General features: G+C 38.9%; 1 protein-coding gene across 1 annotated transcript; it reads right to left on the reverse strand.

The window, feature by feature from the left end:
- Positions 1 to 449: 449 nt before the first annotated feature.
- On the reverse strand, positions 450 to 17236 carry kif18a (kinesin family member 18A). Its single transcript, XM_061277277.1, has 18 exons — positions 17058 to 17236; positions 15980 to 16315; positions 15336 to 15493; positions 14151 to 14255; positions 13856 to 13966; positions 13064 to 13261; positions 10875 to 11051; positions 10721 to 10795; positions 10538 to 10626; positions 9571 to 9733; positions 8994 to 9158; positions 8101 to 8222; positions 7752 to 8017; positions 7142 to 7192; positions 3491 to 3836; positions 2642 to 2731; positions 1946 to 2040; positions 450 to 1839 (listed from the first exon to the last, which is right to left on the reverse strand). The coding sequence occupies exons 2-18, from the start codon at positions 16293 to 16295 to the stop codon at positions 1682 to 1684; spliced, it is 2685 nt and encodes an 894-aa protein (XP_061133261.1). The 5' UTR covers positions 16296 to 16315; positions 17058 to 17236; the 3' UTR covers positions 450 to 1681.
- Between the last annotated feature and the right edge of the window lie 26 nt (positions 17237 to 17262).

The following is a 17262-nucleotide window of genomic DNA, read 5'->3' on the forward strand; positions in this document are numbered from 1 at the left end:
ATTGTGCCACTGTGCTAAAAATAAAGATCACACTGAATGTGCTGCTGTTGAAAGTTGCACGACTGAATTGAAAGTGACGAGCTCACTTCTGTCCAGACAGAGTGGTTTGGTCTGACACTCATCACAGATCAAAGAGACACGTTTTCAAATTTCAAAATATAGGAGTAACATGAGCGATGCACTCAAATCACGTTCATTTTGTTGGTAGGCGGACTTTGCGCTAAGCATTTGTTTTCTTACCACATGATGTGGCAAAGGTAGAGGGAGGGCCACGGGGGCATTGCCTCCACCCCGAAATATACCTGTACTCTCTGGGAGCAAGACCAAATAATTGAGTTCTGGAATTTGAAGAGTTTTGCGTTTCAGCTGAGACGTACATCGTTGGCCGAAGGAAAAAAAATCCACGATTTGCCACTATCCCCTTGCGTTAAAAAACACAGGACTCAAAATGAATTTCACTTCATTCTATTAGGTAGTGTATATGAACATAAAACATGCAAATATTTAATGGTATTTGATTAAGTATAAAAAATAACGACAACCCCTGTACACCGTGTTACTGGACAATTTTGACCCGTTTGAAGTGATGCGATGTTTTCTTTATCTTATTGCAGTAAATAAGATAAAAGCTTTCTGAAGCGCATTATGAAAGAGGAACGATTAACATTAGTTTCCTTAATTTTACGACATGTTAAGGACCAAATCAGTAACTGAATCATCATCGTTTTTTTAAAAAACTAATTAGTACTACAACTAACCTGTAATTGACATTACCACTTGTGTGGTATTGCTGAATTGTTCCTTTTTTGTTTTAATTATTTAAAAATGCCAAAGAAAAAAACAATGATTAATTAATAAGCATTCATTAGAAAAAAAAAAGTGAATATCCGTTAAGCAAAATATATTCAGATCCGATAAATGAATTACGATGACCTATGTTTGATCGTGACATTCCAGCTTTACACTGAAATGGTAAACAACACATACCATCATTCTCAGACAGTACTTTTTGTTCTTGACTATAAATATCCATGTTTTAAATTACCAGACACTTAGAAACCCCTGATAATAATTAAAAAACACACTTGTGGTACATAAGTACCACATAAGAATTCGACTTCTGCCATTTGGCAAACAATGATGAAGTAATTTTAACAGTAACGCCTTAGTGCTGACTGTTTCATGAAAGTAAAATGTACAACTATTTACAATGACACCCAAATGTCTATATTCCTTCCTTAGATGCCTTTTGGCACATTGGCAAAACATATTTGTTAAAAAGGTGAGCAAGCAGTTGGCTTGGACAGAGATGCAGCAGTTTAGTAATAACCATTTTGGAAAGAACAATTTCAAGGTCCCCAGAAGTCCATCTGACCTATCTCAAGTGGGTTTAAAATCTTTAACACAAACAATATGCCATAACAGGACACCAGGAGTGTTTGGGAGGCTGTCAGTCAATGAATGCTTTAATAATAAGTTTAGGTGCAATTCACATCAGTAGAAAATGGATTATGTTGTACCATTGTTACCTCTCATCCAATGAACATGGCTTAACAATCAGATTATCTTGAGTGTGTGTTCAGTGGTTATTTAAAGTCAAGTATTAAAACAAAAGCTCATAGAGCCTAAAATGCCAGTTAAAATTGTTTCACATAGAAATCAAAACACACAGAAAAGGGAATTAGATCCATTTGGTCACTTGACTGAACAGGTGTGGTTTAGGTTTAGACGGTAGAAAGGCGTTCAGATTTCCTTCAGAACGTTTGGACGGTATTAAGAAGTTCGGATTTCCTTCAGAAATGCTCCTGACAGCTCTCTGAGGTTTGTCCTCAACCGAACCTGATAACGCAAAGACGGTATTTCTGAATCAGTGACTGAGCTTTGCACCAAAACAACAAATATACATTCTGTATTGAACGTGTGCCGTTCTACAACTGATACTTACCAAAAGAATTAGGGGGTGGTGCCCTCTTTGGTCTGGTGGTAATGGAGAGGGCTTTCTTCACCCGCTTTGGTGCGGACAGGTTTTCATCATTCTCCCTAAGAGAGAACCAAAGACGGAAAAAAATTGTCTAAGAAAAAGACAGCAATTTATCACTGTAGGTAATCTCGCCATGAAAACAATGTTTGACAACCGTGGTGAGCTTTTTAACTTTGAGGGGAAATATGGGGCTCAAAAAAGGAAAAGAAAGGATATTGTGGTTTTCTGTTTTTATTTTAGGGTTACATATTGCCCTCTACCCTTAACACTATTTTCCATGGGAAACAATGTTGTATACAGTAATCCCTCGTTTATCGCGGTTCCAAGACCACCTGCGATATGTGAAAATCCGCAAAGTAGTGTCACCCTCTCATTTTTAACATGCATGCCATAATTCCCCAATTTAGAAGGTTTATATTGAATTTGTGAATTTCTTTGGACTGAAGCAGCGATAATCGAACTGTGATGTAGCGAGGGATTACTGTATATCAGGTTTTGGGCCAAAAACAAAAAGAAGAAAGAAAGAAAAACTAATTATTGCCCATCCTGATTCTATCTGTTCAGTTTGTTAAGGTCTGGATTGTTTCCAGGCTGGCTGCTAAAGTGCAACACTTGTGATATGCAAGCCAAGAAAATAAAAGGCGATTGAACAACAATTACCTGATATGTTTACGCTTTCCTTGCGCAGCAGACGTCATGCTCATGTAAGCTGGGTTGGCACGTCTTTTTTCTTGTAAGGAGAGCTGATGTCTGCATAGAATTTGTTTCTGTTAGGTTAATGCTTTTTGCATGAAATTTAATGCATTCATTATTCAAGCAAGAGTTGACAGCGGTTCTATTACAAAGACTAGCAAAGAACTGCTCCACTTGCCTTAACACTGTGTCTCCAAATTCAGGAGCAGTCCAGAGTTATTTCGACCGTTTAAAGCATTTTTATTGGAGGCCTCAGTAGGAAATGCCACTTGGGCTAAAACGTTCCTTGCACAATCCTACGGAGTGATGGGTAATTCGTAATCTCTGCGAGTTACGATTTTTTAGGCCCACATTAAAAAAATAAATATTTAGTTTTTCCACACTACAAATCTTTCTACATAGGAATTCTCCCTTCCAAGAAAAACCCCACGAGAGAATGTCTTGGGAAGCAACCGAGTATGCTTACTAATACCAAGCACGATGTTCAGTCTATGGAATTTTCTTTCGTCTAAATTTTGAACTCAAGTGGCAATCTAGAAACGGGCAGCCCATACATTTAAAACAATAAAACGGTGACATGTTCCTCATATTTTGTGATTCACTGTTCTCCCTGATAGTATTATTAAACTCAATATGAACATAATTACATCATTTCGGTTTTGAAAGTTTTAATAATCTGTGAATGAGACTTACTTTTTTATTTGAATGTGGTTTTGGGGGGAAACACTGTTTTCTATGGCTTCGCGAACATTCAGTTGGTGTACCTCTTACTGAATTTAAGTACACGATTGTGTGTGTGGTGGGAAACTTTCTCACCGTTTGTTAGGAATCAGCTGGGCTTCGTTGACAGGATTGATTAGTGGGGTTTGAGTTGAATAACCCTGTGACTTCATTTCCTGCGAGGGGTCGTCATCGCTTATTATGATCGTTGCATTGTCTTCATGTTGAACTTCAAGGGTCACATTGGGATCCATGCGGGTGGACAAACTAAACGTAACATCTTTTTGAGCAGGCTCCGGTGTGCACTGGAGAGGAAAGGTACCCTCCTCAAACTCGTGGGAAAAAGTCTTTGGGCTTTGTTGTGGCAGCAACACAGCGAGATTTCTTCTAACGGGCCTTCGGGGAAGTATGTCTTGCTGTAGGTTTGGATGACTTCTGCTGCCTAGAACCCCAAGCAAACCAAAACATTGAGAAGGAATGAACACAATGATTTTTTTATATCTGTTCGAAATCATTACTGTCATATCGAAAATGACCGATCAAAATACGGCAACTCAAAGATTTGATTTCTAGGTTTATAATTACTCAGAAAAAATTCAGTCAACGTGAGTCATTTAACTTTAGGTATTTTTTTAAATCTAATTGAGGTTAGCTTGTTCGCTAAGAGATCAACACTTGATCGTTGCAGCTTCACTCAGGAACAGAGTACCGTATTTTCCGGACTATAAGGCGCACCGGACTATAAGGCGCACCTTCAATGAATGGCCCATTTTAAAACTTTGTCCTTATATAAGGCGCATTGGACTATAAGGCGCACCATTAATGCATCATGTCAGATTTTTAATCCAAATCATTCTCCATTTTATCTTTTTTATTTCAACTTCAGATGCAGCAAATCACAAAATAATGACCCATAGTCTTTTTGATTCATGATTCATAGTCTTCAGCGGGCCACTTATGATTGATTTCATGACATAATGCTTCGGGCCAGTTTAAATCTAGGAATTTGGTCCATATATAAGGCGCACCGGACTATAAGGCGCACTGTCGGCTTTTGAGAAACTACTGTTGGTTGTCAACTCAGGCAGCTATCACTTGTTTGCCAAAACCAGTTACTCCTCTGCTAACGTACTAAACATTTTAATTACTCCCAAGAGTTGTTCTTGGGCATCCTCAGGTCTCTAGTATGCATTAATTAAAAAATTTTTTTTTTTTTTTTTTAAATGTCTACTTGCTGCCTATGCTGAATTGTGCCAATTAAGCTCAAGTTGTTTTTCAAATGTTTGTGAATTTTTAGGTATTGTTTTCATTATTCATTCGCAAAATATATCGTTGAACAAATAATGATACTATCACTTAGTAGATCCTCTATAAAAATCAACCTCATAAAAATGTAATTGAGTTGCAGATGAGAATGGGGTCAAAGCCCAGTGTCTGCATCACATGATGAAGCCCAATGCACTCATTTTCCTGCAGAGGGTTGTTGAGGCTTAAGCAAAAACACCAGCAGGACATTAAAGAGCCGGTGAGCGTGCACATAACCTAAACCCCATGTTTTCTATTTTAATGTTATATTTATAATACATATATGAGCATCTGAAAGGTTGATCAGTGTGGTGATTACATAATTGCGACATATCATCATGTCACTGTCATCACATTGGTGTGACAGTGGAGTTATTCCTTGCAATAAATGGCAGCAGAATTTCTTCAATCACATATTTTTGGCTTGTGGGGGATTAATACATGCATGAGTTGCTATTTCTGGTAGAGGCGGCACTGAATTAGGGTCGCCTGGTTGCCGCTGCATGTTTTTTATAGCGCGCCTTTTCTGGTTGGCGGAGCCGGGGAATTTACGTCTGCTGACGTTTTTTCCTGCCCTGCTGTGGATCTGCATTTTCATGAATGAAGCTCAAGAGGGATTGGGAGTGTTCACTGCAAGGCACTGAGAAAAAAAAAAACATTTGCGGGTGCAAGGGAAAGGCAGAATCAGACAATGAGAGGTGAAGTAATGTCGAAAAGTAAATGTTTAGAGAGGGGGAAAATGAAAGGAAAACCAAGCAAATATTCGATACAAATGAGAAAACAAAGACAAGTAAATACTGCAGAGAATCTGTACAAAACAACAGAAGGACATCAAACGTCGTCATGTTTTCATCCTCTGCGAACCACCTTCAAAGCGACAACTTTTGTGTATGTTTCTATTAATAACCAGCCGAGGCAAAGCGTCAATTCCCTCTTTAAAACCCATCAGTCCCTCTCTATCTCTGACCACATTTGATTGGCTTTGCAAATTGCAGGGAGGAGCTATTTCTCATACGCTGCAGTGTCTATCACAAGGACTAGAGGAGTAGGAGACGAGCAAAGCAGCATCAGGGCGACAGCCGAGCAGTTTGTCAAATTCGAAATAGTCCTCAATAGACCGAAGCCACAGGTTAAGAAGGCATGTTTTGTGTCGCTGATGACAGCGTGAACATTTTCTATTGTTACACCCATAGAGTGAATACTATAAGAATGTGACAGGGATATACATCGGATGGGTTTGAGAGATTCAAGCGTGAGTCAGTGAATGAATAATTGAGAGGGATGCAAAGAGTTATGATTTCATTAGAGAGATGAAACAGTGGCGGCATGTTCCCAATAATGGAAACTGGAGTGATTAACAGTTATATAAAGGCTGTATATATTACATTGATTATATTACATGGAAATTCACTAGTATGCTCTTTTGAAATTCCTGAATGACTTACACTACAGGGATGCTAGCAAAATCAATGCTGATTTGACCGTACAAGGAGATGAAAACACAACATACTTCTATTAATAAAGTCTAATGTGGAGTCTGAATTAACTGGTTTAAAAGATGAGATTGTCTACGAAGATACAAAGGATGAGTAAAATAAGCAAAAAATAGTTCGCAGGCTAATGGGAAAGGCTGTCCAAGTTTTACCAGTAAAGTTTCAAACCAGATAATTTATCAGACTACAGTAAATAAGTAAAAGGGGCGTGAAAATATTAGTCTGAATGGCATGAATGCGTGCAGGCAGGAAAACTTACAGATCTCTTTTTCCATGTCCTTCTTGATAGGATGAATTATTTCTATGTGTTTTTCCTTCCCCACAGTTTATTGTGCAAGACATTTTCAAATCATATGCCTAATGCACTTGTGTCCAATTCTATTCACTGTTTACATTTGAATACTACTTCTAAAACACTACTGCACAATGTATGTAGCAATAATTACGCACTGCTCACAATAAAAAATGTTCTTCGAGAGAACGGGGAGCACTCGTCAGCATATCCGCCTCACAGTTCAGAGGTGCAGGGTTCAATTCCGGCACGTGTCCGGTGAGGGTTAAAAGAGTTGCTTAGTGGTTTGGAGATTCAGAAGAGGCAAAATATGATAATGACCAATATATTTAATTAATGAATAAGGTACTTGTTTTATTTAGTTTGGGACATATCAAGTGATGCATCCCTATTAGGGGCATTTGGACTATTTTGTCAGGAACATTTGGAATTAGTCTAGTTTATTAGACGGGGGAGTTGCAATAAAAGCTAATGTCGTACTTATAGACATACTTGCAAACAGCAAGTTAATGTTGGACCATCTTCGACCAAGTATGATCAAAGCGAAACACTTGACACTGTTTTATTACAGACTGTCGGTAAAAAAAAAAAGTTATTTCTGCTCAGGGTATGGTGATTAACACAAATAAAAAAAGTCAACAGAAAAACAGATCTTACCTTTGGACAATGGGGCATTTTTGATCAGTGACTTTGCCCGCCCCTCTGCACCTGTGTTTAAAAACAAATACTGCTTGTCACTACATTCCAAACCATATTTTAAAATGTGCTACAAGGTCTAAAGACTGGTGCGTTTGGCTTCTTTGGATAATTGCCCAATACACTCCGGTCGTTGCACCAACACGGTCGAGCCTTTTGGTTGTGACATTCTAGCCAATACCTTAAGCTTTTATCTTAGTAATTATAAATAAATCTTTCAAATAAGAAAAAGGTCCACGACACTGCTCTCATTAATGTGAACCATGTTTTTGCAGAGCATTCCAATATCTGCAAGGGTAGCCACCAACATTGCTGGCTCTCAAAACCCATTACTCGGGATGATTCAATAGGGTCAAATGCAATTCATGGGTTCATATCTGACTGTCACATAATCTATATGGAGGCATAGCATAATTTTAGCCATGCAGAAAAGCAGGTTTCGTGCTCTTTCAATATCAGTCACACATATCGTCTTACATTTGATGATGAGTAGGAGAATTAAAGTAGACACCCATGATGCGTAAAAAGTGACATTAATGATAAAAGAAAAATAAAGAGCATGGAGACTTACTACATGGGCTGCTCTGAAAGTAAAGCAGTTTTGAGAAGGCCAGGAAAGGTGCAATTTCACCACCAAAATCCTTGCTCTCCTGTGAGCTTTTTCCACATTGTACATCTTGGTTGGCTCCTACCTGGTCCGCCCAAGCCACACTTCTCTCTCTTAGGAGAATTTGCACAAGTTCTTGGTTTTTCAACTCATCTTGGGGTGTAACAAGCCCAGAGTCATACATGGCAGAGTAGAATTGACCATAAGCTGGCAATAACAGATTCACCATTCTAGAATCAATACAGAAGGTTACAATTAGATTTGTGTTACACAGCAAATAGCAATGTACTGCTTACAAATCATAGCGACATACTTTTGCATGCGTTTGTTCTCTTGATCCTGAAGTGCAGCAATTTTGACCATCTGTTTGATGTGTTGTTTAAGATCATTCACCTGTAGCTCCAGTCGGTGGCAACGTACGTCTTTTTCTAATATCTTCAAAAGAAAGCAAGACGATGTTGAAAAAAACAAAACAAAATACACTCCAGAAAATCTAAACGCTAAACAAGACATGCCAAATTTTCCAAAGCTAGCCTGAGATGCTATAGTCATGCATTTGTCTATGTTTTATTTGATAGGCTGTGAGCAGTGGATAGGAGACAGGGGGGTCGCTCTGACGCAAGAAAACTATGAAACAACAGCAGCGAGAACATTTAACTGGTGAGTTCGTCATAGTTCTGGGTCACTTCTTGGAAGAAAGGATAATGAAGAAAAAAAACATGGACATGGTTTTAGGTAACTGGCTGCTGTGTGAGGGACGAGTAAAGTGTATTGATTTATTCTCTTCAGTGATCCACGAGTGAGCTGGAGAAATAAAATGAGCACGGTTCTAATTACTGGGAGAACAGATGGGAGGAAAACAAAGACAGTCACGACACCAGTAGAGACACAGCCTACCTTCTAAAATAAACAAAAAACAACAAGCGTTGAGTTTTAGGGATCCTTCCTATATTGATGAGTATCCTTTTTATAACATGCTCTTGTGTGCTCCTCTCACAAGAAATCTATTGCACTCCATTAAGTTACCGACATAATAATGTAATAAGGCATTTTACATCACTCGTCTTGATCAGGCCAGCAAAATTGGTCACTCGAATTTGTGCAAAAATCCGTAATACTCTATTTTGAACAAAACAAAATGACATATAAGGAACCGTTCTCTGAGAGAAGAACCAGGGTTACCCAGAGAACTAAGTTGTCACTCACCTCAGAAATCTGATTATTTGACTTGAACGATTTCACTTCATTCTCGACACGGTGAAGCCAGCCATCATTCTTCTGAAAATTAATTTCGGCCTCTTTCAGTTTTTTACGAATGCGCTCCTGCTCAGAGCGCAGCATCCCCAACCTCCGCTCATGTTTACAAGTAGCCTGTTGGAAAAGGACAATGGGCGAGAGACCAATGAGAAAAACAAAAGCTGATAACATCTTGCTTTCACCCATTGAGGATTTTACATTTTCGCGTCATGTGCGTGTAAACAATAATGGTAGCTAGATAGCAATAGAAATTCAGGAACTTTGAGGGCCATTTTTGGAGTGAAAAGAACAAAATCCAGATTTTTTTTCCAGTTTGCAGAATTAGTGGTGTTCTGCAATACAGCATTTTGGAGGTGGGACCAAAATTAGGAAAGCGAGCAACTGGGGAGCAGGACTCACTAAGTCCTGTTGTGGTGTAAATTACTGGCTCAGACTACCATGGAGAGTTGCAAAGTAAAATGATGATTCAGCAGCTGTTTTCCTGCAGGGACGACAGAATCTAGAAACCAGTATAAGCATCTGCTACCTTCTCAGTCTTTTCGTTGGCAGAGATGTATTGGATCTGCAGGTTGTCCTCTTCGCTGTAGCGCTGGCGCAGCTCATTCTCCTTTAGTTGTCTCTCCAGATCCAGCTGTTCTCTCCTGATTTGGGCACGGTTGGAGAAGACTTGCTGCAGAGATTCTGACACCCTAAAGAGAGATTAAAGTGACTGACTAAACCTTCAAAGAGCCGCCACGTTTGCAAAATATAAAAAAGAACAATAAGGGTAAACATTTAATTCTGTAAAAGCATATTTAAGAAAAACGCTTACAAGAAAGCCAATCTTATACAATGGCATGAGATGCTGTAGCTTTAAAAAAAAATTTTTTTATTAAAGCACATCAACTGGAGGTGGAGAATAAGCGATACATGCAAGTAAATAAAATTGGAGAGCTGTCGCTGAAATGGGACTGCACTCTTGAATAAAACTCTAGTGACGTAGGAGACCTGGACTTGCTAGACTGCTGAATTTTTAATAGCGCGAGAAGCGTGCATGGCCTATTCAGAGCCTCTCACTGTGCGAGTTGTGAATTCTGATGCCAGTGAATGAAATGTGTGGGAGGGAGACTCATTCAGCTTTTCTGTGTCCTCCGTCCCCAGCCCAAACACCTTGACAGATGCCTGTGTAGGCTCTAATGATGACATTTACAGTAAATACTGCTCAATCAGTTGTTTCATATGTGATCATTTCGCTCCATGTGTAAATACACTTCCCTCCAAAAGTATGGGAACACACGCACACTTGAAATTGTTTAACGTTCATAAAAAACTTATTTCAATTGCAAATTCTATGCTTGGAAAACAACCAGGAAGCCTGTGACCCACTGGCAACAAAACCTTCTTGTTGTAGAGTTGGCCAGTCTAACACTTTCCAATTGTTAACCCCAAATTCCCATATGTCCTATTCTATACAGCCGATCACTTTGACAACAAAACAGATGAGCCGTGCTTACCTTTTGATGTCTGCTTGCTTCTCCGTAGATATTTTATCCACCAGATCTTTGCCTTCATACTCTTTCAATTTTTGCTTCAACTGTACAATCTTGAATGAGAACATTTGACTTAGTGATGAGAACTGATGATAGTTTATTATTAATAAAAAAAAAAAAAAAAGGCATCGCCAGTGTATTGTTTACCTCCAGTCGTTGCTTTTCACAAATGACTGCATACTGACCAATGTGACTGTCCAGGCTTATAACATTACTTTTCAGCTGATTAGACAAACAAAATACAATAATATATACACTGTATATAGTGTGCAATTTTATGACACAATAGTTGAATACATACCGAAGATTTGATTTCCTTGGCCCTGTTAGCATATTTCAGAGTGTTTTGTGTGTCATCATATGACTTGGATGAAGGGCTGACGTTGGCTATCATGACAGTACTGCAGTTGCCTCCCAACGAGTCCTTGAGTATCCGAGTAAGTTTGCTGTCCCTGTATGGTATATGAGCCTTCTTGCTCTAAAACAAATGGAAATGAATGAGTTCAAAAGTTATTATCAAGGATATTTGTATGAAAAGTGACTATAAGATGACAATCATTCCACTCCAAATACGGCATTTGAGAGGACAACATGCAGTAATAAAGGAAATATGATGAAGGCCAAACAAATGAAAAGTAACAGAAAATAAATTGGGTTTTTTTCCATCTGGAAAACTTCACAAAAGACCTTTGAATACATAACGCTGACCAAAACGTTTTCTTGCTAAAAGAAATCTACTAAGCATTTACAATATTGGTCAGTTTAGGTAACTCGTAGTCTCACAAACATTCATTTTGCATAATGTCACATTAGAAGGAAAGTTCAAAATAACGAAGGGAAGTAAGCGTATCAAGCATTGCACCAGGAAATGCAGAAGGTGCTACACCTGGATCCAAAGACCACTGAGCAGCGTGATTTTTATAGGCAGAATTCTGAAAACATCCCCTCTATTACATCTTGTAGATTTAGCAGCTGTGCCTAATATTTGGCAGGTGAATGCATGACTGATGAGGACATTGTAAAGCTGCAAAGGAGGCATTATCTTGATACATACGTAGTAGTAGTATAAAACTTCACAAGAACAAACTCCTTAAGAATCCATCCATCTTTTGTTTCTCTCTTGCATGTGTCCTTTTTTTTAAATAAACCCACATTTTTTTGCGAAATTCCATGATAAAAGTGGCATCCAAAAAATGTAATTTATGGGCATTAACAATACACGGACTTTGGCAATTCACGGGCTGGCCCAGCCCCTATCCCCCGCGAATAGTGAGTTCCCACTGTACATGAGAAGAACACTTTGCCTTGCTGTGATCTGCCCTTTGCCCACATATGTACACAGACATGTAATGGGTTCATTGTCGGGTCAAAGCAGCTTTTCACAAAATACGATTTTTTTGGGGTCAAGTAGTTTTTGTGTAATCCTTCTGACAGACGGACAGATAACAAAGCAACATGCGCGGGTGAAAACATGATGAAAATGAAAAAATGATGAGAATGAGGACTTTACCCAGCCCCCCCTCATCTTTTCCATAAATAGAATGCCAGGAAGCGATGCTTATAGATAATAACTACTCTAAAAGACCTCATTCGTACAAGCACTTGACAGCAGAGATGTATACAATTATAAGCAACATGCCTAAAACCCACTCACCTAGGAGTAAGTAGAGAGAAACAACTCTCGTATTTTATTGTGACTTTTTTTGCATGACCAAAGTCTCATATTTAAACAGCAACACCAAGTGACTTTAGCTTTACAAGGAAGTACCGTATTTTCCCCACTATAAGGCGCAACGGATTATAAGACTTCAATGAATGGCCCATTTTAAAACTTTGTCCATATATAAGGCGCACCTTCAATGAAGGGCCCATTTTAAAACCTTGTCCATATATAAGATATATACATTTGGCCCGCGGGCCGGACTTTGGACACGCCTGCTGTAGTGGCTCAATATTGGTCCATATATAAGGCACACCTGATTATAAGGCGCACTGTCGGCTTTTGAGAAAATTTGAAGTTTTTAGGTGCGCCTTATAGTGCGGAAAACACGGTATATGAAAAATTTAGGACTTTGTACACAAATACTGTATTTGGGCGTCTTGAATACCTGCCCACCTCGAGTGAAGTTTAACAACCAAAGTTGCTAAACACAGAGGTACAAAAATGCTACCAAGGCAATACTGAGTAGTCACAGCTTTTTTCAAAGCACCTTTGCCACATCTACATTCATCAAAGATGTCAATGAAGAGCCTATATGTCTGACGTATTTGTTTGGTAAACCATAGATGTGTGATAAACACATAGCTAATGAGTTCTTAAGGGATCTGAGCAAGTGAAATTTAATTTTAAAGTGACCAAAAAAATAACCCCTTCTGTGCAAGAAATCCTACTTCCCACTGACTGGCTTGAAGTTATGAAATACTGTGCAGTTCTTGTTCGCCAATATTGGCAAGAAGTATAGGTTCATTCCAAATGAAAAATTAACTCACCTTGGGATTAGCGAGAGCATTTATAACATTTCCCAGGGCGAGGAGCGAGCGGTTGATGTTCGCACCTTCACGCAAGCGCTGCCCTTTGGTATTGGCAGCACTGGCTCTTTCGGAGCCTGCCAGGTCAATTAGGCTCATTTTGGCAACACATACATTAGGATTAAGGCTAGCAGCCTTGTCCTGCTGTCGCAAATATATCTGGAAAAAAAGTAACACATTCATTGTATGGTAAGAGTTGAAAAACGTATAGAACTCACAATGGTGACAATTATACTTAGGGTGTATTCAGACTTGATTGTTTGGTCCATTTTAAACGGACCAGGGTTCGATTGTAACGCCGATCCGGACCTTTTGGGCAGGTGTGAATACACGCAAATAAAACCGGGTGCGGATCAAAGAAACGGACCAAGACCAACTTTTTAAAGTGGTCTCGGTTCGCTTCCAAACAAACTCTAGTGCGGTTCGCTTCAGGTGTGAATACAAACAGCGTGGATCCAAACCAACATCACAAATATGCAGAACAGGAATGTAGCAAGCATGTTTTCCTCCATTTCCGGGTCTGTGCTCTGTGCACCGCCCTGTTCATAGCTGTCCAATGGGAGCACAGATCGTCGCAAGAATGGATGTGTATTCTTCACTTGTAAAATGTACAGTCTGAATAGGAACCGCACCAAACGAAAAAGTCCGCTTTTGCTCCGGACCAAACAAGCGGACTAAAGGACTTTTCTGGTCTGAATACACCCTTAGATTATAGTGGATAGTAAAAGCTGTTCTTTTGGACAGTTTAAATACCTGGAATACGGCATGGGATCTGGAGGAAGTGGCATTCATATCAGTAGGGTGTTGCGTCCTGTTTCGATTGCCAAAATCCAAAGCCTGGAGAATGCTCTCGGCAGATTTTGGCTATGCAAAGAAGACATCAGTCATCAAGTGTACTGAGGACTGCATATAATATACGTATACTTCTATTGCCAATTTCTAGGTCCAAATTGATAATCATTTCCATGATAATCATTTCCATATAGTTTCCACTGACACCATTCTACAGAATGCTGAATAGTCTTCAAAGAACAATGTGGCTCCTTACCTGGTGCAGCGTCAGGCCCTGAATCACAACTCCTTTACCCCTGTCCTCTCTTACTGCAAGAGGACCTGCATTAGCCAGTAAATCCCTGATTTGTTCATTGTAAACCTGTGGTTAAAACAACATTTGTGGAGAAAACCGTTCAAATAATCTCAAGAAATCATCTGATAAAGCGTGTGGTTTGAGCAAAACTGTAGTGCAAGACATCATCTGACAAAGTGTGTGGTTTGAGCAATACATCATCTGACAAAGCACGTGGTTTGAGCAAAACAGTAGTGATTCTGAATTTCTAGTCTTCAAAATTAAATCTTTCTCTTGTATTTGGCTGCTTGTTAGGAAATATACGATATACACATATGCATAGATTAACTACAGCATATTCTGCCATCTAAAACAAAACACACAAAAAACTTGTAAATAACTGACCACAACCTACAAACTCGGTAGACCTGGGGGGGTATTCCAGAAAGCAGGTTCAACATATTCTGAGTCTATCCCCGAACTCTGAGTTGACTTAGTATATTTAGTATCTCTAGTATTTAGTGTCTTAGTATGACATAGTAGTATTCGGTTCCAGAAAAGCTGATCTGACTTAGTTCAATCAACTCTGACTATGTTAACCTGGAGTTACGCACGTGCACAACCACTATAAAAAGCCATCATCAATTGAGACCGACTGACCGAACGCCTAGGGTTCGATTGAATCCAGGTTAAGAACCACTGAGAAGAACCCAGGTTAAGAACTACCATAAAATCGTAGCATAGCCTATAGTAATGAATTTAAGTAGGAATGAAATCTCATTTTCATTTAGGTGCAATCCAACAGGAGAATCGGAAGCGGCTCAGAATGAAACTTAAAGCTGGGCTGTGATTGCACCTCACTTGATTTTAATATCCATCCATCCATCCATCCATCCATCCATCCATCCATCCATCCATCCATCCATCCATCCATCCATCCATCCATCCATCCAACCGCTTGTCCCTTCAATAATTTTAAATATACTTACGCTATTAAGCAAAGTCAATATTAATTTAAACTAAAATATTATTTCAGTGGCTACTTCAAATCATTTAAACCCCAAACAAAATGTTTTCCAACGTCCTCTCAGGTAATTCTACAATTTACTTACTCAGAGTTTTCAGAGACAGGTTTAAAGAACAAAGAATGAGAGAGAAAAAAACTACCTCAAGATAGGAGACCGCAACAGAAAACTCTTTCTCTTCCTTGGCATCGTCCATGCGTTTAAAAAGGTCTTCCATGGTGCGGTACATGACTCCCGGTTCATCTGGTGTTCCTAACATGGTATGCGTTTTGCCTGCTCCAGTTGCGCCATAGGCAAAAACTAAAACATGACGAGAAAAATATAGTATATGTAGTATTATTGTATAATAAGCTTTACTAAGGACACAGCATAACCGCAACTCGGTAAGATTTGTGATTGTGATAGACTTCTGTCCTGCGTTGCTTTTAAAATGGACAGCTTAACTTTCTGTACTACAAGTTCACACTGATTTTGATCAAAATTGGATCAATACCATTCCTTCAGAAATGAGCAATGTGCATCATCCATCAAGGAAGTGACAAAAGTTGCATCCTCAACAATCAAACTTTGAAAGGGTCACATGTAGGTTGTTAAAATAAATTCTGAGCTAATTTGTAAACAAATTCATGAGCTTGATAAAGAACGTTAAACTATCTCTCTACGATAATCAAAAACATGTCACATAATTGTTGAAACTTGAGTGTGCGGACAAACAAAGGTGACAATTTTTAATTCTGAGACTTCAAATTTAGGAAAAAGTTAATTGTGTATCTTGTGTGCAATTACCTGTGCAGTTAAAACCATTCATTACGCTATCCAACACTCCTTTCATGGCATTCTCAAATATTTCGTCTTGAGTTGAATTCTCTCCAAAGACTTGGTCAAAAACAAATTTAAGGTCTTTGTTGGGCCTCTTGTTGATGTTTCTATTTTTAACTCTTCGGGAACCAAAACAGGAGAAGTCCTCTTCTTTTGGATCAAATATTAACATGTGTTTATCAACAACCTGCACCACATTGTGATAATTGTCGCTCTTTTCGTTACTGTTGGTTGGCCTCACCCGAACGACCACCTTCACGTGGCTGCATACATTACTTTCCATTGTGTTTCCTCAAAGCGATACTGGAAAAACAACAAGAAACAACATTGGTAAAATTTTACAATACATCTTGATTTCATGATAGTGACTTTTTACAAGTGCACAGAGTGGAGGAGTGGACAGAGCGTTACCGTTTTACTGAATTCATTGGGTGGTAAGGCTGGAGATGGGTATAATATTTTGAGTATCAGCAGATGTGATTCTCAAAAGTTAATATTTGTATAGTAAGCATATACATTTTGCCACCTTTTTCATTTATTTTTTACAATACTCATCATCTTAACTTTCAAAAAGGTCGACTCTGAAAGACCAAAAGTTTGTTCTTCGGAGCCCATAGCTTTGGCTAATTTTAATTAATAGAGGTTGAGCAGTGAATCAACCGTTTGAGAGATCTGCACTATATTTATCAAAGTTGTTCAAGAAATAATCTGTCCGGCGAAGTTAATCGTCATTATTATATGTGTAAGAACTACAGTATAATGAATGCAACGTATAAATAATCAGTAGGGATTTCCCTTGGCGTTAGACTTGACCATCAAAACAGTACAGTTTACGGTATGTTTCAACCACGCTCTGTAAATCTGCATAATAAATATAATAATAATAAATGCAAACTAGCACATTTAAACAGCGTACACATGGGCATTGTCGGCAATCAAAGACTTTAATTTGGACTGATCTTTGTTGAGACGATCTTTGATACGGAAACGGTTAGCGAAGAAGCTAACGTCAAATTTTCAATGGCTGTCCGCGACAAAGTCTTACCTATTGTTTATAAGAGGACACTTTAATTCCGTCACGTTTGCTGTATTTTCAGAAGATCCCCACAACACTTGCATATCATAATAAAGTATTACATAGAGCTTGAAAACGAGCTGGCGTTGACGATACAAGCGCCAATATTTTTAAAAGCAAGCACTCTTCCTCGGCGGATGCAGATTGGGTGTGAGCTGCTGGTCAATGGGCGGAT

The sequence above is a fragment of the Syngnathus typhle genome, linkage group LG4 (assembly GCF_033458585.1).
Source record: "Syngnathus typhle isolate RoL2023-S1 ecotype Sweden linkage group LG4, RoL_Styp_1.0, whole genome shotgun sequence".
NCBI classification, from domain to species: domain Eukaryota; kingdom Metazoa; phylum Chordata; class Actinopteri; order Syngnathiformes; family Syngnathidae; genus Syngnathus; species Syngnathus typhle.